The sequence below is a fragment of the Gymnoscopelus braueri genome (genome assembly GCF_963280865.1).
Source record: "Gymnoscopelus braueri genome assembly, chromosome: 13".
Classification (NCBI taxonomy): Eukaryota; Metazoa; Chordata; class Actinopteri; order Myctophiformes; family Myctophidae; genus Gymnoscopelus; species Gymnoscopelus braueri.
The window spans coordinates 2,521,457-2,546,804 of record NC_137615.1 but is presented as its reverse complement, the minus strand read 5'-3'; the positions used below and the strand labels follow the sequence as shown (position 1 = coordinate 2,546,804).

The 25,348-nt window shown below is 41.0% G+C and overlaps 2 protein-coding genes across 2 annotated transcripts; both read left to right on the top strand.

Annotated features, from left to right (window-relative positions):
- Positions 1-873: 873 nt before the first annotated feature.
- On the top strand, positions 874-15,905 carry LOC308098671 (NACHT, LRR and PYD domains-containing protein 3-like; the record flags this gene model as incomplete). Its single annotated transcript, XM_080447078.1, has 5 exons — positions 874-993; positions 1,859-1,973; positions 11,134-11,176; positions 14,469-14,757; positions 15,451-15,905. Exons 4-5 carry the CDS (start codon positions 14,478-14,480, stop codon positions 15,903-15,905), a joined length of 735 nt encoding a protein of 244 aa, XP_080303204.1. The 5' UTR covers positions 874-993; positions 1,859-1,973; positions 11,134-11,176; positions 14,469-14,477.
- Positions 15,906-16,001: 96 nt separating this feature from the next.
- LOC308098962 (protein NLRC3-like) lies at positions 16,002-25,018 on the top strand. The gene is made up of 7 exons (XM_080447439.1): positions 16,002-17,588; positions 18,290-18,463; positions 19,125-19,292; positions 19,829-20,002; positions 22,692-22,865; positions 23,494-23,540; positions 23,882-25,018. Exons 1-7 carry the CDS (start codon positions 16,027-16,029, stop codon positions 24,409-24,411), a joined length of 2,829 nt encoding a protein of 942 aa, XP_080303565.1. The 5' UTR covers positions 16,002-16,026; the 3' UTR covers positions 24,412-25,018.
- The last annotated feature ends 330 nt before the right edge of the window (positions 25,019-25,348 follow it).

The following is a 25,348-nucleotide window of genomic DNA, read 5'->3' as shown; positions in this document are numbered from 1 at the left end:
AAAAAGAAAAAAAAAAAACTTCTTTCTTTTTTTTTTTTTTGGGTGGCCCACCGGCCGTCTGGCGGCCCGTAAATGGCGCGGCCGTTCTGAAATTTTCCCGAATTTCCCAGTGGCCAGCACGTCCCTGATGTATATGTACTGAATGGATGTATGTATGGATGTACATGCTGCTTTGTGATTGTAAAACTGCTACCTTTGGTGAGAATAGCCTACATGTGATGCTGCATTAATTAATTTGTTCATAGTGCAGTGGTACGGTTACTTCCAATTATCATTATTGTTTTGTTTTTGTCGCATTCCTGAGCCAATAATTTGATGACCGGAGGTTCGAGAACCCCGACTTTAGACTACTTCTCGTTATTATTATATCTTCATCTAAAATACATTTTCAGATAATGATTTGTCTGAAATGTGAGGAAAACAGACTTTCAAAAGCATTTTTCAAGCATGACTGAATTATATACGTATACTCATATTGGTTGAACTATACTTTTGAGATTCGCTTACTTTTTCGTTATTATATATATTATTATACATCATGTACATTGAATATTGTTTATACATTGTTCTTTGTACCTTGAGTTATTACTAATGTACTGTTGTTTTCTGTACTTTTTCTGTTCAAACAGACCCAGCAATAAATAAATAAAATACTGACTAATACTCAGCACCTCAACATTAATGAATGGTGTCAACACAATCAAACTGATACTGATCATTTTGGTTATGACATTAAAAGTCAATGCGTTTCTCTGCCTAGAAACAAATGACAGGCTATATAAGAGCCATTGCTGAATTTCTATTAGCTAAAATTGATATTAGAGGCTTGAGCACATAGTGTGAAGTCATTATCCCCGTCAAGCCTTTGGTGGAAAAGGTTGTATGCAGACAGACAGCCTACGTTGGATTTATTTGTTTTAAACTGATCAGCGCTTGAAAAGATGAAAAGTCTAATTCTGTTAATTCCACTCTGTTGCCTTGTCGCATCTCAAGGTAAGGTCATGCTTCAACTCTTTTTTAAGTAAAACATCATTCTGGTATGTCATTAAATGACACATTTTGAACATTTCTAGACCAACCAAGTTATTGGTACACACACGCGCGCACACGCACACACACACTTTATTGTCTGCACCCGTGAGTTCCAGCCAGTATGTGTAAGAGCACATTCACAATAAATGTAATAGTGAAAATAGCAGATACATAAGCTCAACAACGCGTAAAGGAGTAGTTCACCTAAAAAATTACTTATTTTCTATCAACACACCCCATGAAGCCTTGAATTCATGGAGATTGTTTTGTTTTTGTCGCATTCCTGAGCCAATAATTTGATGACCGGAGGTTCGAGAACCCCGACTTTAGACTACTTCTCGTTATTATTATATCTTCATCTAAAATACATTTTCAGATAATGATTTGTCTGAAATGTGAGGAAAACAGACTTTCAAAAGCATTTTTCAAGCATGACTGAATTATATACGTATACTCATATTGGTTGAACTATACTTTTGAGATTCGCTTACTTTTTTGCTATCGATTAGTCACCCCATGGAGACTTGAATTCATGGATATTACATTTTTTTGTCGCATTCCTAAGCCAATAATTGGTGACTAATCGATAAGAAAAAAGTCAGTTTGGGGGTGAACTATCCCTTTAACAATTATTGTTGGTCCCATATACCCATATATTGTGGGGTTCTGGCTATACAGTTTAAATATTGTAGTTGCATGAAATTGGTTTGAGAGGTTTGATTCTTGTTTGTAAATTAATTTAACCATATCCTAAATTGCTGGGATTTAATTGATGTAACTAAATAATCTGAAATTGTTATTTATTTTGACACACTCCCTGAATTAGTTCATCCTCTGAAGTCCCAAACCTTCTAGTAATTGAGGATGACCCGAGTACTTGATGAGGGGCGTCGGGACCTTAATGAGACCCCAGCGGTTCTTCGAAAAATACCTGAACTCTGGTAAGCAGCCCTTTAACCAAACTGGAGCGATGTCTATGTTTCTCTTCGTAGTGAAAGGAAACAAAGGAAACATTATTAAAAGACAGAAATAAGTGGAGGTGAGAAAGGAAACCCATAAAGGGCAAGGTTCAAGGTTACAAGGTTCTCACCTAAAATAATAAGCAAGTAGTAAGTTAAACATAGTAATCAAACATAAGACATGACAAACAACAGGTACCCTGTGTGCAGTTGAATGAGTGGGTACGTGTGTGTGTGTGTGTGTGTGTGTGTGTGTGTGTGTGTGTGTGTGTGTGTGTGTGTGTGTGTGTGTGTGTGTGTGTGTGTGTGTGTGTGTGTGTGTGTGTGTGTGTGTGTGTGTGCGCGCGCGCGTGTGTGTGTGTGTGTGTGTGTGTGTGTGTGTGTGTGTGTGTGTGTGTGTGAGCGTGCTCGTGTGTGAGCGTGCAAGGTTCAATGTTGTTATTGTTACACTTAAACACAATACAAGTTTGGCAACATTGCAAGCAGGAAGATTCATATTTTTAGAGCTTCCTCAACAGTGTGCTTGCCTTTATGCAGGCAAGGTGTGTTTGTGCAAATAATTTCTAGTTTGTGTGTGAGACTGTTTTTATATTTGTGCTGAGCTGTGCTCTGCTGTCATTATTTACCATATGTGTGTGAGTGTGTTCATGTCCCACACGTTCATATCATATCATATACTTGTGAAAACGTTCAAACAAAATGAACACTGAACCTGGTGAAGACACTGCTTGTTGAGACTTGAGTTGTGCTCTGTGTGTGTGTGTGTGTGTGTGTGTGTGTGTGTGTGTGTGTGTGTGTGTGTGTGTGTGTGTGTGTGTGTGTGTGTGCGCGCGCGCGCAGTGGTGGACAGTAACGGAGTAAATGTACTTGAGTACTGTACTTAAAGGTAGGGTAAGTGATATTTTTGGTAATTATTATTTTTGTGTTAAAAAGGTTAAAGTACTATATTGTGATAGTAATCATTGCTAAAGAGTGTTTGTTCGGTCACAGGGGTCTCTCCAGCTCTTTGGTAAACACAATATAGTACATTTTCAGGTAGGTGACAACATTTAAGCCAATCAGGCTAAATGTACTGAAAATTTCTGTATTTTCTGTTAAATAAAGAGCTGGAGAGACATGGGAGACTCCTTTTACTCAACAAACACTCTATAGCAATGATTACTATCACAATATAGAGCTATTTAACACTTATTTTAACCAAAGTAAATCTTACCCTACCTTTAAGTACAGATTCTGAGGATCAGTACTTTACTTGAGTATTAGATTTGTTTAATACTTATTACTCTTACTCGAGTACATTTCCAAGACAAATATTTTACTTTTACTCGAGTACATTTCCAGGAAGGTTCTAAAGTACTGAGTACTTTTAGGTGAATACTTGTTAACCTTAACGGAAACCACAACTCTTGACTCGGAGATGCGTGCACGCACAGATGGACGAACACGGGTGAAAACATCGGGTCGGGTGGTGCAGTGGTAAAGTCCCTGCCCAATGTTGAGTGTCTACACAAACACAATTGGCCCATGTTCGGGGGAGGGAAGCCGGGAATGAATTGACATAACGACTAAATTGGGGAGAAAAAAGGGTAAAAAATAATTGGCTACTCTAAAGTAAAAAAAAGAAGAAGAAAGAAAACATAGTCTAGTCCATAATATAGACTAGTTTATACATTGTATAAACACAGATTATCTTCAACCTGCCTGTTCTTTTGTTCTGTGCATGTATTCAAGACTGAACATGATTTAATGTCAAATGTATTGTCCAGCTAAGGTGTTGATATAGAGTTGTTATTAAAACAGCTTAAATCTCTTTATGTGGTTAAAGATGACTCCAGTGGAGAGAAGATATATAGAAGAATGAAATTATTAAGTATTAGAGGGGACAACACATTAGTTAATTTAGCTGACTACTTAGTATGCTCTCATTATAATTAAGTTGTAAAGCTCTATCAAAAGCCTCACAATCTGCCTCATCACATAACTTGGTATGAGCATGAGATTTGCTCAAAAGAGATATTAGATTATTCACTTCTAATAGAGACTTTAATTGTATTCCGCACGATTCTGGAATCTATCACTGAACCATTATTGAACTGCAGAAATGGTATTTTTTGTGTCATACATTTTGTGAGTGAGTAGGCTGCCGCGGCGCAGTGATTCTGAACACAAACATTAGTACCATGTGACAGAGGGGTCGAAATTGAACGAAACCTGCTCTATATGATAGAAATAGGTCAACAATACAAATGATGCTAGTTTTTTTTATTAATTTATTTTTAATGAGTGGCCCCCACCAAATCTACTAATCTACCGGAACTACTTCATATTCATCAGAACCGGACCAGAACTCGGACCACGGGACTTGGGCAATCAATTAATACCTTTGCAACCACTACATTAATGGTAAGTATTTCCTACAGAAAATACTAAAAAAATCTGAACTAACCCTTTAAGTGTTTTAACACTACCCTTCCCCTTTGCCTTGCCTTCTTGTTGTCAATTAGTTGTACGAGCTCTTGTCTTATTGGATCTTGTTTATTCGATACACTTATTTGTTTTATCTCTTGCTCATTTGATTTTCCTATTTGTATATCTGTTTAAGAAAGTAGGTAGCTGATATAATGCACTTTTACCTTAGCGCTAGCCGCTAGGTATACTCTTAGTTGCTTGTTTTAGAAGAGAATGCACTTAAGACTTCTGGTGATTAGTAGTTTTCTTCCCTACTGTACCTATGTTGCACTTATTGTAATTTGCTTTGGATAAAAGCGTCTGCTAAATGACTGTAATGTAATGTAACTATTCCTAATTTTGGGGGACCCCCTGGTACCCCCTCAAGGACCATGGGGGTCCCGGGAACCACTGAACTAAGTGGTACAACTGAGTATTGCATGTGTACTTCTGTGGTCCAGCTTCATAGCTTTATAATCTTCCTACACTCTTTACTCTTACACGCTTACATTTTATAATGGTTGAAGGAATGGAGGGCGATGATCCAGGACTCCTGAGTTGGTGTCGGCCGTCTGCACCCTCGCATCGCATCCGCTTCTTATCGCATACTTTTATCTCACTATATATAATGTTTCTGTTGTACTTGGCCAAATTATGGTCTTTCATTGTTGTGTTATGTGTCAGTGGCAGGAAGTCGGTCCGACTTGGAGAAGGAACCGGAGGAAATGTACGAAGCAAGGATACGGGTACAGCTGGAAAAGCCGCAACATTCGCTGGCATGGCTTGTGGTAAAGACTGAAACGTTTCAAGTATCTGCTACTACTGTTGTACAAAGTTATTTATACAGTAGCTATAGCTTTAAAAAAAAGGATAATGAGCGTAAAGGAATAAAACTAGTAATACAACCATATTATATTTAATGTGTCAAATTAAAATGATCATCAAGTTCAGTCATTGTTCTTTTGTTAAAATAACAGTATCGGGAGGCTGAAAGGGAGGCTGAAAGGGAGGCTGAAAGACAGTGCTTGATGGAACAACGGAATGGGACATGCTCCGGAGATACAAATGACCAGGTGAGGAATTGGACTGAACTGTATATAATGCAATTTAATAGAGTATATATACAGTAAGTGTAAGTATCTAGCTAAATAGGATCATCCCCCCCAGGAGCAGAGGAGAAAACTACAGAGAAGTTGGACTATTCCTCGAACAAGTTAGTAATCAATATTTCTTTCAAACTAGAAGTATTGTGAAGTAAGTTCATCCAATGTCAGATCATAGTCCTCTACTTTGTTCTATTCTAAATAGGTCTTGTGATGTTGCAGAGGGTAGAGAGACAGAAGTGTGTGTGTGTGTGAGAATTTTGGCTACAGACAGTCAGACACTTGCCGTCATTTATCAACCAATGTCAAATTCTGTTATAATGCTTTCCTGTTGAATCTACCGTCAACATAACAACTTTAATACAACACACAATGTCGGGCTCAGTTCGGGCTTGGGCCGAGAATCATCATCATCTTTAGGGTTAGACAGGCCTGAATGTCTAGGGCCAGGGCCACGCTACAGTAGGTCCTAAATCTTAGGCCAGTACAGGCCTCCACTTAGGTTAACTATCCATTATTAAACTCTTTCCAACATATTGTGATCTTGTAGTCAGTAAACTTAATTTTCTAAAAATAATTAAAAGAGTAAATGTTTTTCCATAATTTAGTTTCTAATATATGGCTAAATGTGTTGCAGAGCGTGGACTGACAGCAGAGGAAGACCAGAAACTGCGGATGATTCACAGCAATGATCGGCTCCCTCCATCTAGTGAGTCTATACATGCCGTTTCAAAACGCTATACGAGTTCATTACTCTCAAAGCATTGTTAAATGACATAATCTCATATCTGCAATCTATTTATGTTTATGTATTTTTTCAATATTCGTCTAACCTTTTTTTTTCTCCAAATGTAGTGGAAGGAGGTTTGTGACGTGCAGGACCTTAACCTAGACCTCTATGTCATACATTGTAGGATCATTGGTTTAACTAAGTCAGTGGTTCTCAAACATTTTCATGTCAAAGACCCCCAAATTTATATTTATTAAGACGTGGACCTCCATCTGAAAAGATTAGGCCCAGGGACCCCCATAAGAGAATCCACTCTATTGTGATCTGTAACGTTACCTGTGGTTTGTGCTGATGTCAAAACTAGCGTAACGTTGCTACTAGCTTTCATGTTCTGCATCAGGCAGGATGATTGTATAGGGTGGATACTGGATACAATCTATATACTTTGATTAATAATTGATTATGTCTTTATTGTAATGTTACTCTTCTGTACCTACTGTACTTCTCATGCCCTGTATCTGTAACTTTTACTGCTGTGCTGTCTCTGGCGCCTGAATTTCCCCCACGGGATGAAGTTATCTAACTATCTTAGTTGTTAGATTAGTCATACTAGTCATTCTTATACATTCTCATTGGACTTTCTAGCTAGTGAAATTAACCAGTTCCAACCTGGCAACCTTGTGCATGTCATAGGCAAACAATAATAAAAAAGCTAAAATAACAGATATAGGCTACCGTAAGCTCACAACGAGTCGCGATGTGACGCATGTACATTGTAGATTGGCTATTTTAGCTATTTTTGAAATAGGGCTTAAGTGTTTTAACTGTTCCTAATTTTGGGGGACCCCCTGGTACCCCCTCAAGGACCATGGGGGTCCCTGCATGTGTACTTCTGTGGTCCAGCTTCATAGCTTTCTAATCTTCCTATATTTACTTACTCTTTACATTCACACTTACATTTTATAATGGTTGAAGGAATGGAGGGCGATGATCCAGGACTCCTGAGTTGGTGTCAGCAGTCTGCACCCTCGCATCGCAACCCCTTCGTATTGCATACTTTTATCTCACTATATGTGATTTTTTCTGTTGTACTTAGCCACATTATGTTTTTTCATTGTTGTGCTATGTGTCAGTGGAAGGAAGTCGGTCCGACTTGAAGAATGAACCGCAGGAAATGCTGGACCTTCTGGTAAAGATTGAAGAAATGGAAAGGGACCTGGAAAAGAATGAGTATGAGCTGAGAGACATGCAGGCTGAGAGACAGCGGTTGATGGAGCATGGGACATGCTCCGGAGATGCAAATGACCAGGTGAGGAATTGGAATTAAAAAAAAAAGTAAAATGCCGTTATCTACCGCAAGTTTAAACCGAGTGTTACGACAGACCCTGATAAGAGTCTCGGGCAGAGGGAATAACAAAACACGGTGGTAAGGTGCAAAGAATTTTTAACAAAGGATTCATTAAAAAATGACCAAGATAGAGGGAGGCAGGGCAATGCCAGTTGTTACAAAACAAACTAAATAACACAAAATAAGAATAACCAAAACAAATCCAACTTAACTACAGTACACTATCACTACACTAACAAAAGACATCATTGGCATGTATACCTGTATACCCTTACCTAATGTGTCTAGACAACATAGTTAACCTACATGTGTGCAAGTATGTAGCCTCCCCAAGCTTACCTTGCCTACCCTTGTCATAAAGGTCAAACATAGGTCAGACAGAAAGAGACAGCATGCCCAAGCATAGACATGCCTAGATGCAAAAGCGACACACTACTAATGAACAACAGCCCGGTTATATAGAGGATGAGACAAGTTGTGATTGGTCCACAATAACTTTGGCTGAAATTGATAGTGCAAGCCTGAAAGTACAAATAAACCTGGAACAATTTTGAGAATTGCATGTGTGGTATTGCCGAATGATCTGCTGGGAAAAAATGTGTTAGAGGCCTTAATATTTTTTTTTACAGTGTCAGGGTGTGAAATACAATCATTATTGGTCAAACAGCATAAGTATGTCAAATACGGCTACATATGTAACAAATGGGTGCACATAGAGCTCATCTCACCTGCTGCACATTTCTTTGCTAAATTTGTAGTTGCTGAACTCCACGGCAGAATCTTCACTCGGAGGCTCGGAGCTACACGGCAGACGTCCTGGACAGTCTTCCAGCGTCAACACAGAAGACCATGCCATCTTACCCCGCCGCAACAGTACCGATCACTCAAGCCAGCCCGGGATTGAGTAGTGAAAATAGCAGATCTACAAGCTCACAACGCGCCATGATGCGACACGTTGTGACACGTTGTGACACGTTGTGACACGTTGTGACATTGTAGATATTTTCACTCTCTTTGACCATTTTTGACAACAGGGCTTAAAACGGGCACCGCTAAATGATTAATGTATGAAATATTGACAAAGACTAAAACTAAGAACATTATGATTTTAGTTTTTTGTAAAGCTCCATTTTTTATTTCAGGCAACTAAAATGTTTTGTGGATTATATTTTTAGTTCTTTTGTTAGTTTTAGTTAACTATAATAACCCTGATTGGACGCTGTGTTTCTCTGTAAAGTTAATGCTACAATTAATCTCTTTTTTATTTCCATCCACAGAACATGTGAAATATGCCTAATTGTACTGTTTGACATGCATTCTCTCCCATATAACCACCCATAGGACTGTGGAAAAATAAATCAATCAGAACATTATTGAATTTGGAAGTGTATTTGTCAGACTCAAATGTTTATAATGAGGGTGCAATTTGTGAAAAAGAGCAGAGGAATACAGAGGCTACGTTTAATTCATAAACATAAAGACATGAACAGTGTTGAAATAAAACAAACCTGTGCTCTACTGTAGAATGTGAAACTTCCTAACAACAACTAATCGAAAACTGCATGGCATTCTCTGCTTTATTGAAATTCTGGAACTGTGTTAAGGAAGAAGAAGAAAACAAAACAGATTTTCTCTCTGGCTTTCTGAGTTCTGCTTCTGGGTCCAAAATACAATAACCCTTAATATACATATATATATATATATATATATATATATATATATATATATATATATATATATATATATATATATATATATATATATATATATATATATATATATATATATATATATATATATATATATATATATATCATATACATAAATATATATATATATATACACATATATATATATGTACAGTATACTTACTTCTGTTGAGATATTTACATAGATCATGTGATCTGGTAGGACATCTACTGGTTGAAAAGTGCTATTAGCTCAGTCAGTGGTAAAAAAGTCAGCACTTGCTCAAATCTTGTGAAGGACATGAAGATTACAAAGTGCAGCTTTAACCTGTGTCTGAAATAAAACTGAAGTTGCAGATAATGTAGAATCATATAAAGCTGTCCTACTGTCTGTCTTTCCTACACTGTCTCCCTCTCAGCTGTCTTACTGTCTGTCTGTCTCTCCTACACTGTCTCTTTCTCAGCTGTCCTACTGTCTGTCTCTCCTACACTGTCTCTCTCTCAGCTGTCCTACTGTCTGTCTCTCCTACACTGTCTCTTTCTCAGCTGTCCTACTGTCTGTCTCTCCTACACTGTCTCTCTCTCAGCTGTCCTACTGTCTGTCTCTCCTACACTGTCTCTCTCTCAGCTGTCCTACTGTCTGTCTCTCCTACACTGTCTCTCTCTCAGCTGTCCTACTGTCTGTCTCTCCTACACTGTCTCTTTCTCAGCTGTCCTACTGTCTGTCTCTCCTACACTGTCTCTCTCTCAGCTGTCCTACTGTCTGTCTCTCCTACACTGTCTCTCTCTCAGCTGTCCTACTGTCTGTCTCTCCTACACTGTCTCTCTCTCAGCTGTCCTACTGTCTGTCTCTCCTACACTGTCTCTCTCTCAGCTGTCCTACTGTCTGTCTCTCCTACACTGTCTCTCTCTCAGCTGTCCTACTGTCTGTCTCTCCTACACTGTCTCTCTCTCAGCTGTCCTACTGTCTGTCTCTCCTACACTGTCTCTTTCTCAGCTGTCCTGCTGTCTGTCTCTCCTACACTGTCTCTCTCTCAGCTGTCCTACTGTCTGTCTCTCTTACACTGTCTCCTTCTCAGCTGTCCTGCTGTCTGTCTCTCCTACACTGTCTCCTTCTTAGCTGTCCTACTGTCTGTCTCTCCTACACTGTCTCTTTCTCAGCTGTCCTGCTGTCTGTCTCTCCTACACTGTCTCCTTCTTAGCTGTCCTACTGTCTGTCTCTCCTACACTGTCTCTCTCTCAGCTGTCCTACTGTCTGTCTCTCCTACACTGTCTCTCTCTCAGCTGTCCTACTGTCTGTCTCTCCTACACTGTCTCTCTCTCAGCTGTCCTACTGTCTCTCTTACACTGTCTCCTTCTCAGCTGTCCTACTGTCTGTCTCTCCTACACTGTCTCTCTCTCAGCTGTCCTACTGTCTGTCTGTCTGTCTCTCCTACACTGTCTCTCTCTCAGCTGTCCTACTGTCTCTCTTACACTGTCTCCTTCTCAGCTGTCCTACTGTCTGTCTCTCCTACACTGTCTCCTTCTCAGCTGTCCTACTGTCTGTCTCTCAGCTTTCTGGACTCAATGATTGATCCTTTTATCTCATACTAATAGACTGTTGTTTTGTGGTGTTATTTTTTTTTAAACGTTTAAGTGTGTGCTGTCCCAAACAATAAAAATCATGTTACTTCTCTATTTGTCTTCCTCTCATTTCATCAGAGGAGGTTAGGAAATATGTGACATAACGTAAGATTAGATTTACGGTCACAGACACGACACTTCTAGTGACGATTACATGAGTTTATACGTTGTTGTTCTTACCTCCTTGTTTTACCTTCATCAGGTGGTGGTAATGGAACAGAGGGAAGGCATGACAACATGCTGATGTGAGTATGCTTTATTATATTGTTGAATAAACAGGATCTTAAACTATTTTGTCCATTATTCGGTTCACAAACAGTGAGTGATTTGATTGATGAAAAAGCTGTCTGATAGTAAATACATAACGGAGGACAGGAGTGATGTGGGCCCTGGATCGGGTTCTGGTGAGCAGGCGGGCGGCAGAATTTGTACGTACTGTAGTTTTTTTGAGAACCTTGGTGGTGACACCGTAGTCTATTGCAGTAGTTGAGTCTGGATGTAATGAAGGCATGTGTGAGTGTTTTGTATCGTCAATGTAGTCTTTTAGCATTAATGAATTATTATTTATTATGATATTCCATTCACAAAGTCTATTGGTTGGTGAGTGTAGTAGCTTGATTGAACTGTTTTAACTGTCATTATTTCTACATCATGTAGCGTTGCTCCATATCTGCTGCTGGGTGCAGTGAGAGAGAAACAGGAAGTTAGTTTCTAGTGAATGTTGAAACATTCTCTTTCACAATATAGCTATGCTGGTTAATATTTAAGCTGACACACAGTCACACACACACACACACACACACACACACACACACACACACACACACACACACGCACACACACACACACACACACACACACACACACACACACACGTGTGCACACACACACACACACACACACACACACACACACACACACACACACACACACACACACACACACACACACACACACACACACACACACACACACACACACACACACACACACACACACACACACACACACACCCACACCCACACACACAGTGGAAATAAGCGCTGAAGCTTTATTGTGTGGTTGTATCTTTTGTACAAATGTATGTTTATGCAGTTCTATTTATATAACCATGAAGAGGCAATCAAGGCTGAACAGCAGTGATGTGTCCTCTGCTACATTGGTTCTCAAAGTGGGGTCCGGGGACCCCCAGGGCCAGGGGTCCTTGGGAGGATACCTGGGGGTCCCCAGCAAAATGAGTTAATATAGAGCCTCACAATTATTTTAACCACTTTAAGTATAAAATGATACTTTGGCTATTCAAAAATAGCTGATCATGTGCAGATCAAAAATAGCAGATCATGTGCCGCGCTCTTAGCGCTATGAACTTGTAGATCTGCTATTTTAGAAAAATCCTGAACAATTTAGCAAATCTTTGAATATATATATTTTTAAACACAACATTTGTAACTCAAACCTTTGCTTCTGGGGGTCCCTGGAACAACATATTTTGAGATGGGGGTCCGTGGCCGAATACATATCATTTTGGGAGGTCCTTGACATGAAAAAGTTTGAGAACCACTGCTCTGCTACATTGACTACCGGGGACTTCACTGTGTCTAAACATATGGTATCTGCAGTGGTGTACTAAGTACATTACATTACATTACATTACACAGTGGTGTACTAAGTACAATACATTACATTACATTACACAGTGGTGTACTAAGTACATTACATTACATTACATTACACAGTGGTGTACTAAGTACATTTACGCAAGAAGCCTGCTGTACTTAAGTACAATTGTATTTATTTTATTTTTTACTTTACTGGAGTATTTCCAATTTTCGATACTTTTACTTCTACTCCACTACATCTCAGAGACAAATATTATACTTTTACTCCACTACAATTATTTGAAAAATGTAGTTACTAGTTACTTTGTAGATTTTGATTATTATTACAAAACATACACTAAGCACTTCAGCCCTATATACATTTCGGCCATTTGAAAATAGCAGATCTACAAGCTCACAATGCGTTGCATCATGACGCATTGTGAGCTTGTAGATCTGCTATTTTCAAAAGATTTTTGTACATTTGAAAACCTGTGAATTGAGACATTTTGCATAATGAGTACTTTCTACTTTTGGTACTTTAAGTACATTTTTATACCAATACTTTTGTACTTTTACATTGCAGTATTGATACTTTTACTTAAGTAAAGAATGTGAGTACTGTTTCCACTGAGTAGCTGTCGTGTAGAAACCTTGTACCTGCAAAGCCGTTACTTTTCAGGAAATGAAAAAAAGGAAGCTGTTGTTCCAAAGGATCCAATGTATTATTATTTAGTCACAAAGGTCTTGTTAATACGTTACATAGTTATTAAACCCACACACACTTAACCACTTTCAAAAATAAAAAATCTGAAAAGGCAAAAATAGCAGATCTACAAGCTCACTCTTCAGCTACAGAGCTCTAGGCCATTCATTTACAAAAACCGAAACAGTTGAAAGACGGAGATACAGGGTTTCTGCCCGACAACACGATATCTAGCTGCTGCATTCTCTCTTTCCTCAGTAGAGCTGCAGTTTGTAGTTTGTTGTCAGGGCAACAGAGGATGTACTATATCCCATCGCCTGGAGGGACGATTGTACATTCATGCATGTTTCAGTCAGTAACTACTAGACACAGGTCTCCGCCAGGTCAGGTGGGTTATTGTGGCCTCCTGGTGGCGCTATAATAGGCCAATTTGAAAAGGGTGGCATTTCTTCCTAGGCCTATAGTAGGAATGTGTTTCACGGCAATCGCACGCTGCATGTGTTCATGATTTGAGGCATTTTGTTCAAAACTAGCTACTCCTGCAAACGATCAGGATGGAATGTGAAAAATCGGACAGATCTGTCTTGATCACATGACTATAGAGATAATGAAATTTGGGGCAGAAGAAATTTGGGGCAGAAGTTCTGCTCTGGCATCCAGGGAGTGTGTGTGTGCCTTCGGCCTGGCGGAGACAACCAGCCAGTCAGTCAGTCAGTCAGTCAGTCAGACAGACAGACAGACAGACAGACAGACAGACAGACAGACAGACAGACATGCTTGTATTGCCAGACCCCAGGGGAGGGAAGTGAGTTTAGTGACAGTTTAAACTGACACACACACACACACACACACACACACACACACACACACACACACACACACACACACACACACACACACACACACACACACACACACACACACACACACACACACACACACACACACACAACCTGGGAGCTGACCAATGCTCATACTGTGCAGTTACGGGTTCAGTGCCTTGCTCAAGGGCACTGTTGGAGGAGGGGTAAGTGGTGGCCATTCACTTCAACACCTAGATTGAATCCCGGGGATTGAACCGGGAACCTTTTGGGCACACACACGCTCCTCTAACCTTTAGGCCACCGCTTCCCCCAACTGTGTGGAACATGGCCGACAATGGAATTGAACAAGACCCATTATCAAGACACAGGTACCGTTGTTAGAGTCACTGAAGTCTTCTCGTTGTCCCAGGATTCATCAATGGCGACGCCTAAAGAACGACTCTTGAAAACTCTGGAAGACCTGGGCAATGAGGAGCTCAGAACATTCCAGTGGTTCCTGCTTCAAGCTGACTCCTCTACTGGCCTCCCTTCCATCCCAAAGAGCCGTCTGGACCATGCTGACCGGCCGGCCACCGTGGATCAGATGGTCCAGACCTACGGCTCTGATGGAGCTGTGAACATCACTGTGGACATTCTGAGGAAGATCGACAGGAATGATCTGGTGGAGACTCTGTCGAACACTGAGTTGGTACCAAAAGGTAGGTCATGGGGAAAATGAAAACATGAAAACCCCACTCATATAAACTGTTTACACAAATGAAAAACATTTTGCTTGACTGGCAGCTTATTTAAAAAAAACGTATTTAAAACGTATTTATTGTTTCAATATTTAAAGACATCATTAATTATAATGGATTTATTGTAGCCTGGCATGGTCAGACTAATATCACTGTGTAGATATTGGTCTGGAATCTCTGTGTGGAACCTGTATTTCCGAGGGGCAAATAAAAAAAATGCCTCAGGTGATAAACCTGCCCCATATTTGCATACTGGGCCCTGATTGGTCCCTCACAACTTCGGAGGGAGAGAAATACAATCTTTATTGAGAGGGGCCAGACCTAATCTGCAGAGGGTAATTTTTTTTTTGCAATGGCGGATTCGTCTGGAACCAGGCTAGATTTATTGTATTGTAATAAACCTTGCTAGGTAGGTAATGCCAGAACTGCTGAGATACTTCCGCCACCTTTTTACCAGTCTGGTCCGGTGTCAGAGCACAAACACCACAGAAATATACATTATTTGCAATAAGATGCACAACCAGCACTGGTTTCATATGGGCACAAATAGAAGGTTAGCCAAACCATTCAATACCCAGTCAAGCCAACTTATCACTGCACGCCAAATCAGTAGACACTTACTTACTGGTTTAATCTAATATTGTGTTTTTCCAGAGCCTCCAGAACGCATCAGTCAGCACCAACATATCCTTCGGTCTAACCTCCAGAACAGGTTCATCTGTGTGACTGAGGCACTGGCCAAGAGGAAGAATAAAAAGCATCTCAACGACATCTACACAGATCTCTACGTCATTGAAGGAGTGCATGAAGAAGTCACCTGTCAGCATGAGGTCACACAGATTGAGACAACGTCCAGAAAGACGGCGGTGACAGAAAGAGCCATCAAACCAGTTAACATCTTTCAACACCCTTCTGGAAAATATGCGCCCATGAGAACGGTGCTGACGATCGGCATCGCGGGAATCGGCAAAACCTTCATGGTTCACAAGTTCATCCTGGACTGGGCGGAAGGGGGAGGTCTCCAAGACGCCCACCTCATGTTCCCGTTCACATTCCGCCATCTGAATACACTGAAGGCAGAGCAGTTTAGTTTGGCTAGGAGTGCATGAAGAAGTCACCTGTCAGCATGAGGTCACACAGATTGAGACAACGTCCAGAAAGACGGCGGTGACAGAAAGAGCCATCAAACCAGTTAACATCTTTCAACACCCTTCTGGAAAATATGCGCCCATGAGAACGGTGCTGACGATCGGCATCGCGGGAATCGGCAAAACCTTCATGGTTCACAAGTTCATCCTGGACTGGGCGGAAGGGGGAGGTCTCCAAGACGCCCACCTCATGTTCCCGTTCACATTCCGCCATCTGAATACACTGAAGGCAGAGCAGTTTAGTTTGGCTGAGCTGATCCACACTTGTGTCAGAGAAAGCATCGACATCAAACTGGAACAACTCAATTCCATCTTCACCGCACTGCAAACATCAGGAAACGACAACTATGACAAGAGCAATTTCAAAGTTGCGTTTGTTCTGGATGGATTAGATGAAAGCCGGCTTCAATTAAACTTCACCACAGAAGACCATCGTCACATAGATGTCTCAGAAGTAGCCTCGGTGGAAGTATTGGTGACAAACCTAATCAAAGGGAAACTGCTTCCATCTGCTCGTATCTGGATAACCACACGACCTGCAGCAGCCACTCAAATTCCCCCAGAGTTCATTGACAGGGTGACAGAAGTGAGAGGGTTTGCGGACCCCCAGAAGGAAGAGTACTTCAGGAAGAGATTCAGTGATGAGAATCAGGCCAGCAGCATCATCTCCCACATCAACACATCAAGGAGCCTCCACACCATGTGTCACATCCCAGTGTTCTGTTCAATCACTGCCACGGTCCTGGAACAGATGTGGAGAACAGATGGAGATGGAAAGATTCCCAAGACGTTGACGGAGATGTATGCCAAATTCCTGGCATTTCAGATCCAACAGACCCAACTGAAGTACGACACACAAGATCTCAATCGGAAGATGAAGTCACTTGGAAAACTGGCTTTTCAACAACTGCAGGAAGGCAACCTGATTTTCTATGAAAAGGACCTGAAGAAGAATGACATTGATTTCAGCGAAGCCTCACTGTACTCAGGAGTGTTCACAGAGATCTTCAAAGAAGAGCAAGAGCCAAATGAGGGCAAGATATTCAGCTTCGTCCATCTGAGCGTGCAGGAGTTTTTGGCTGCTGTTTATGTGGTCACGTCACTCATCAACAGCAAAAAGAATGTAATGGATGACTCACAGTGGGGCATTCAGCGCATGAAGGTGTTGTTAAGAAAACCACCTGCAACAGAGGTTTACAGGAGTGCTGTGGACAAGGCCCTACAGAGTCCAAACGGACACCTGGACCTGTTCCTTCGCTTCCTTCTCGGCCTCTCACTGGAGTCCAATCAGATCCTACTACAAGGCCTGCTGAAACGTACAGAAAGTAGTTCACAGATCAATCAGGAAACAGCTGATTACATCAAGCAGAAGATGAGGGAGGATCTTTCTTCAGAGAGAAGCATCAATCTGATCCACTGTCTGAACGAGCTGAACGACAATTCTCTAGTGGAGGAGATCCAACAATACCTGACCTCAGGAAGGCTTTCTACAGACAAACTGTCGGCTGATCAGTGGTCAGCGCTGGTGTTCGTGTTGCTGTCATCCGAGAAGGAGCTGGACGTGTTTGATCTGGAGAAGTACTCTGCTTCAGAGGAAGGTCTACTGAGGCTGATGCCAGTGCTCAAAGCTTCATCCAAAGCATTGTAAGACCACACATGATTAATATAGGAAAAGCCTTATTCAGTAAGAGCAGGCAGAAATATAGGCAATTTCAAACTCGTTCAATGTTCCAACATTCCAACTCGTCACCTTCTTAAACTAATGGCCTAAGTAATTGTTTTAAGTTTCTCAGAAAAAATAAAAAACTGATCCAAAACAAAACTATATGATATTCCTTAATCATTTCACCCAAAACGTTTATAACAAATTATGACTATTAAAATTAAAATAACACTGTCAGTTATGTAACATAAGAGATTTAAATAGGTTTACATAGGATTAAACCTGACTTAGGCCAAAAACATGGCCTAAGTCTGGAGAAAATCAGTAAATCATTTGGCCTAAGTCACAAAAACATGTGACTTAGGCCAAAAAAAGAATCCATTTAGGGCCCAAGTCACACTAGGGAGATAGGCCATTATACTAAAAGGGGAGGGAACAGCATGGTCCCTTTCAATTAGGAGATAGGCGATTTTATCAGAGGTGGCCAGTGTCATGAGAAGCTGACTTAGGCAAAAATATAATTTTCCTCAAAAAATGACTTAGGCCATTAGTTTAGGAAGGTGACGAACTGTGACACAGTGTCGAAAATAATGGGATCATCACAGTTCCGCTCACTTTACAGTCGGATCTGATTCGGGACAAAAATGAGTTAATAATCATAATCACCACCTCTTTTTTTCAGGCTGAGTGGCTGTAACCTCTCAAACAGATGCTGTGAAATCTTGGCCCCAATTCTCAGCTCCAACCCCTCTTCCTTGATAGAGCTGCACCTTAGTAACAACATCCTACAAGATTCCGGAGTGACCTTGCTATGTGCTGGACTGAGGAGTAAAAACTGTAAACTGGCAACTCTCAAGTCAGTACTCCTCAAACTGGTCAACACACGGCTACTTACATCCTTGTTTATGTACATATTAACGTTAGTGACCACATAACTAACAACTTTAACATTTTAGTACTGCAATTCACAGAAAAAAGGTCAAGTAATTAGAGAACAGTAGAGTGTTTGGCCAGAATGTTGATCATGTCTGCTGGGATATCTTGAATGAGACAGCAGATCAGTGGTTAACTGGAATGAGACAGCAGATCAGTGGATAACTGGAATGAGACAGCAGATCAGTGGTGGGATTCTTTTAGACACACATCCAGGTTTTTGACCAATAAGCACCTTTGTTTGGCCCGATTTCGGGACAACTGACGTTTTTTTGGGCTAAACAAAGGCATCACGTGACGTTGATCCCCTTCCCCTAGTTATTCGCTCATACTATAGGACATGACGTATGTGTAGGCAGAAGAATACAAGCACATTCCTCCAGATAAACCGAGTCTATTTGAGACACGTACAGTACGTGCTGCAAAAACTGTGGAAGAACTTTTGGCAGATCTTCTCCATTTCAATAGCACAACCAAGGGTGGTAGCTCTATGGACATTTACGCATACGTTCACACTGTCATTTAAGATGTAAAGCAAAGAGCTAAACACATGAACTCAGCATTTACTTTTATGTTCTCTGCAGGTTGTCAGGCTGTCTGATCACAGAGGAAGGTTGTTCTTCTGTGGCCTCAGCTCTGAAGTCCAACCCTGCACATTTAAGAGAGCTAGACCTGAGCAACAACTGTTTGAGTGACACGGGATTGACGCGGCTCACTGCTGGGCTGTCCATGGGGAACGTCATGATTTTGAGGTCAGTGAAAGGAAATCTATTGCAATGCTATTGTAATGTACTGTATGTATCTCACTTTGTCTACAATGACTCAAACTATATGATCATCAAATCGCAGCATGAAATTCTAACTTTTACACCTGACTGTACTCTACATATATTGCACTTGCATTATGTGCGTATACTATACATTTATTATCGAAAGTACCATTATTTGGATGCACAGTCAGCAGAGCATGCTACAACATTTTGCTGCTTGTACATTTATGAGTGAGGTATTATCTTTAATACCTTGAATCTTGGCATGGTGCAATTTGGTGGTCAAAGGCATGCCTCTGGGGTTCCCCTGTTATTAGATGAGTCCCAAAGCAATGCTCTATTGTAAAGAGGGTGTAGGTCAGTGTATCTGTATGTATGTCACTCTGTATGTATGTCTGGAAATGTGTCCACCAGAGGGTGCTGAAGTGGCTTACCCTAGCACACCTCTCGGTTTTCTAGTTATACTTATACTTACTGTTTCTATTCAATTACCGTTTCTCGTCCATTCACTTTGTCAGGTTGAGTCGAACCAACGTCACAGCAAAATGCTGTGAACAGTTATCAGAATTTCTCAGCTCAAACCTCTGCCACTTGAGAGAGCTTGACCTGAGCAACAACAATCTACACGATTCAGGAGTGAAAGTCCTCTGCTCTGCACTGCAGAGTGCACTTTGTAGGCTGGAGATCCTCAGGTAAGTTCTGTGTATAAACTGTATCAGACTACTAGGTCACTATTCCTTCTGTGTATAAACTGTACCAGACTACTAGGTCACTATTCCTTCTGTGTATAAACTGTATCAGACTACTAGGTCACTATTCCTTCTGTGTATAAACTGTACCAGACTACTAGGTCACTATTCCTTCTGTGTATAAACTGTACCAGACTACTAGGTCACTATTCCTTCTGTGTATAAACTGTACCAGACTACTAGGTCACTATTCCTTCTGTGTATAAACTGTACCAGACTACTAGGTCACTATTCCTTCAGTGTATAAACTGTACCAGACTACTAGGTCACTATTCCTTCAGTGTATAAACTGTACCAGACTAGACTACTAGGTCACTATTCCTTCAGTGTATAAACTGTACCAGACTAGACTACTAGGTCACTATTCCTTCTCGTTACGACCCCCTGTCTAGGGTAGGGAGTGTAACATAATAATGGAGGACCACAGTTGTCTTTTTTTTTTTTAGCAGAGACTTTTTTCAAGTGCAAAGTGAACTTCAGGGTGTTGGTAACTTTACAATATAGCCAAAACTTACTGATACAAAAGTAAACCCCTAACCAAAAGAAAAATACAATTACTAAACTTACTTACCTAACTAATAAAAAAAACATTTACAAACTAGAAAAAGTGCTCCTCGGAGCACAGGTCTCCGCCAGGTCAGGTAGGTTATTGTGGGCCAGCAATGTTCAGAATTTGCCAATCAGGATGGAATATAAAAAATCGGACGGAACCATCTTGATCACTTGACTATAGAGATAATGTGTACTGATTTGCATGATGTTTGGACAAAATGTGTAGGAGTAATATAAAAAATAAGAATCGGCCTCCTGGTGGCGCTATAATAGGGCAATGTGAAAAGGGTTGCGTTTGTTCTTCAACGTAGTCCACCACAATCGGACGCTGCGTTCATGATTTGCAGCATTTTGTTCAAAACGGGCCACTCCTGCAAACTTTAGATGTCAATGTTAGCCAATCAGGATGTAATATGAAAAATCAAATATACCCATCTTGATCACATGACTATAGAGATCCTGTGTACCGATTTGCTTGAAATTTGGATAAAATATGAAAGCTTAATCTCAAAATATGTGTTTTACATAAGTCGGCCTCCTGGTGGCGCTATAAAAGGCTAATGCAAAAAATGCAGGGCAGATGCTTGTCCTTGGCCTCTAGGGAGTGTGCATGCAAAGTTTCACGCAGATCGGTGCAGTTAGTTAAAAATGCAAATTGGCCTTTTATAGCGCCACCATGAGGCTGATTTGAAAACGTTCAAGTGGCATTTCTTCCTCGGCATAGTGGGAATGTGTGTGTGAAATTTCACGGAAATCGCAAGCTGCGTTCATGATTTGAGGCATTTAGTTCAAAATGGATCAATCCTGCAAACTTTGGAAGCCAACCTTAGCCAATCAGGATGGAATGTGGAAAATCAAACAGATCCGTGTTGATCACATGAATAAAGAGATGCTGTGTACCGATTTGCGTGATGTTTGGATAAAATCTGTAGGAGTAATATCAAAAAATGGGTTTTGCACAAATCGGTCTCCTTGTGGCGCTATAACAGGCCCATGTGAAAAAGTTGGGGCAGAGGTTCTGAATTGGCATCCAGGGAGTGTGTGTGCACAGTTTGGCAGCGACCGGGCCAACGGTGCCTGAGATTAGCTGTTCACAGACAGATGGACGGACGGACACACAAACAAACGGACGGACAGGTGGTAAAACATACTCTCTCGCCATGCCTTTCGGCCTGGCGGAGACAACCAGGAATTGGATAGCCCAACAAAAAGCTACCACACACTCCTACATGGTGAACTTAAGTGGAAACAATGAATGAATATACAATTTAGAAGGTAAATGAACAACTCTAAACAACTGAATAATAATGAGGACCAAAGATAAACAGGCTGGAAGACAAGAGGGATTGCGTCTCTGCTGCTGTTTGAGCTGCTTGTCACCACTACTGTCAGAGCAGAGTGAGGCTTTATAGACGAGGACTCAGAATCACAGCCAATCACGGTTAGGGCGTGGGCAGGGGTGACGAATGAGGAGTAGGGGACAGGGCCAGAGGCTGGACATGTCAATCTGTAGCACTGCCTGTGTACAATCAGCCATTTCACACTCACACCAGCAATCAGCACCACACCCATTCGCACAGCATTCACAGCACCATTCTCCACCTTTATAAGGAACACAAAAGGGAAACAATATAAGACAAGCCACAAACAATACAACACTATTCCAACTCATCATAATTATACCAAAATATAACCAAATACAAAATAATAATACGGCTGGCCGTAACACTTCTGTGCATAAACTATACCAGACTAGACTAGGTTACCATTTGTTCTGTCTATCATACCAGGTTCTTGTGACACTGGAAAAGAGGGTCTCAGCCATCAATGTGTTTTCTGAGAATTAAAGAAATGTTAAAATGAAAAACAAGCTCACAATACGCCGCACAGCGACACATTGTGGTGAGCTTGTAGATTGGCTATTTTCGAGATTTGGTGTGTAGACTATAGAGAGAAAAAAGTACGGAGCTGACCCCAGTCATTTAAGTATCAGTTGATGCTGACCCATTCAGGTCAGCATCATGACAGCGACCTGTGAATGATTGTAGATTAGAAGTAAGTATTATTATGTTCTCTGCAGGTTGTCAGGTTGTCTGCTCACAGAGGAAAGCTGCTCTTCACTGGCCTCAGCTCTGAGGTCCAATCCGTCCCACCTGAGAGAGCTTGATCTGAGATACAATCACCCAGGAGGGTCGGGGTTGTTGGAACTTTCTGCTGGACTGGAAGACCCTCAGTGGGGGCTGGAAATTCTCAGGTCTGTACTGGAGGCTATTTTCACAATATTTCCCCAGGGCTTTACACATTATTTTCCCGGGGTTGAATACCTCATAACCCACCCATTGGACTGTGTTGTTTACATGTACCACAAATGCATTCCTTTTGTTTCTTACGCAAGCATAACATTATGATAAAAATGTAATAGATGTAGAATGAAAGCTCTAGAGATATAATCCCCCCAACTGGTCCTTGGTCTGCCCGGGGGCCTCTTCCCAGTGGGATATTGTAAAAAAAAAAAAAAAAAAAATTAAATGTATAATAATATAATAATAACACAACATGTAGAGTCATAAACAGTCATCCCTGGTTTTGTGATGATTTAATGACAGAAATGCATCATTTAATCTTGTGGTTAGCTCTACTAGTGAGAGTGCAGGGCTCTAAGGATGGTAATGCGGGCCAGACTGTCAGTCTGTTCAAACTGCTTTGATACTAGCTTAGAACCAAGAACTTTCTAATGGTGATTTGTGCCTGTTAAACCTGAGTACAGCCTCTAGGGGGCATTAACAGGCCCTCTAGTCTCTTTGTCTCATAGTATGTTTCATGTACAAAGTAGATGGGATTTGTGGTTTAAAGATTTGTATCTGTTTTGCTCTTCGTTCCAGTGTTGATCATGGTGGAGCATTGATGATGCGCCCCGGTCTGAGAAAATGTACGTATGTACCTCCTGAACCACATCCCTTCACCTCCTCACTGCTCCATCCCTGACCTATCTGCTCCTTCAACTCCTCTTCACCCTAACATACAAAATCGTTTAAATGCAGTTCATTTAACAGGGACAATGTACAATGTGATGCATTGTATTGTACCAGATATAGCTAAGAGCTCATCTTTCATCTGCAGTCAGCATCATGGTACAACAATAAAACAAACAGAATGATCACACTGTGTACATATTTCACAATTCCTGTTGTGCTAATCTTGCAGATCTCAGCACAAAACTTCAAATTCAGTCACTGATCATTCAATATTGATTATTTTGTTCCTCTTCAGATGCCTGTGAGTTCACACTGGACCCAAACACAGCCCACAGAAATCTCTATCTGTCTGAGGACAACAGAACGGTGACCAGGGTGGAAGAGCAACAGCCGTATCCTGATCACCCAGACAGGTTTGACAACTGGTACCAGGTGCTCTGCAGGGAGGGAGTGACCGGGCGCTGTTACTGGGAGGTGGAGTGGAGTGGATGGGTGCGTATAGCAGTGACCTACAGAGCAATCATGAGGAAAGGAGAGATGGACAGAGGGCTGGGACACTATTCGAAGTCCTGGAGACTCTCCTGTGCTGGTAACACCTACACTGCCAGGCACAACTCGAAGGACACACTCATCCATATCCACATCACCTCCAACAGAGTGGGAGTGTACCTGGACACATCTGCTGGGACGCTGTCCTTCTACGGAGTGTCCTCTGACTCAATGAGGCACCTGCTGCACACCTTCCAGTCCACATTCACTGAACCTCTCTATCCTTGCTTCTGGCTGGGATTCAATTCCTCACTGTCTCTGTGTCAGATAGAGTAGGTTTAGTACAGTTGGAGTATCATGCTCGGTTGTGGAGTTGTGCACCCCCTAGTGGCCTTCATGTGAATTCAAATGTTTCCTACTGCAAACACATAGTAGACATGTTATCAGAACTGTGTGCATTTTGGGGGAGAAATGCAATTATAATGAATTAATTGAGCATAAACAAACCAAATATAATGAGTTAATTGAGCATAAACAAACCATGTCACTGTTCTCAAGCATTTTCATGTCAAGGTCCCCCAAAGTATGTATTTTGCTGAGGATCCCCAGCTGAAAATATTTTGTCCCGGGGACCCCCATGCAAGATTTGTGTTGTAAAAATATTCGAAAGTTTTCCTTTTTCTTTTGAGGTTTTTGAAAATAGAAGATCTACAAGCTTGTGAGCTGTTTTTAAATAGCTGATGTACATACTGTATAAAGGGTTAAAGTCGTTTTAATTTTGGTCAAAGCCGGGGACCCCCTAGAACCCCCTGAAGGACCCCTGGGGGTCCCCAGACCCCACTTTGAGAACCACTGCTTTAGAGAGAAAACAAAGCTGTCAACTGTGTTCTATGGAAAGCTCCACATGTTACAATAAATGAAAACAAATATATGATGAAATATATTTTGCTCAGAATTTCACAAATAAAATGTAACATTTATTCTGTCATGTATTCCATTCTTTCAACTATAGCATTTTATAATCTTTTACAAATAATTGCCTTCTAGATTTTGGATATGTATTGACACATCACATTAGAAGTCACAGTCAATTCCAATGAAGACTTTCAGATCACAGATTACATTAAAGTATGAGGAGGGGCTAGGATTATGGATTTGAAACAAAACCATATTTAAATATTTTGTTTTGTTTTGAAGAAGCACAGCTGTAGATAACAACATTGCTTCAAAAGAAAGTGCAAGGTTCATATTTAAACTATTTAACTGGTGCATG

Excerpts from the sequence above, each read along its gene's own strand:
- LOC308098962 (XM_080447439.1), top strand. The coding sequence starts at position 16,027 with ATGAGAACGGTGCTGACGATCGGCATCGCGGGAATCGGCAAAACCTTC. Across the intron at positions 18,464-19,124 it reads TGTAAACTGGCAACTCTCAA|GTTGTCAGGCTGTCTGATCA; the intron begins GTCAGTACTCCT and ends TGTTCTCTGCAG. Across the intron at positions 20,003-22,691 it reads TGTAGGCTGGAGATCCTCAG|GTTGTCAGGTTGTCTGCTCA; the intron begins GTAAGTTCTGTG and ends TGTTCTCTGCAG.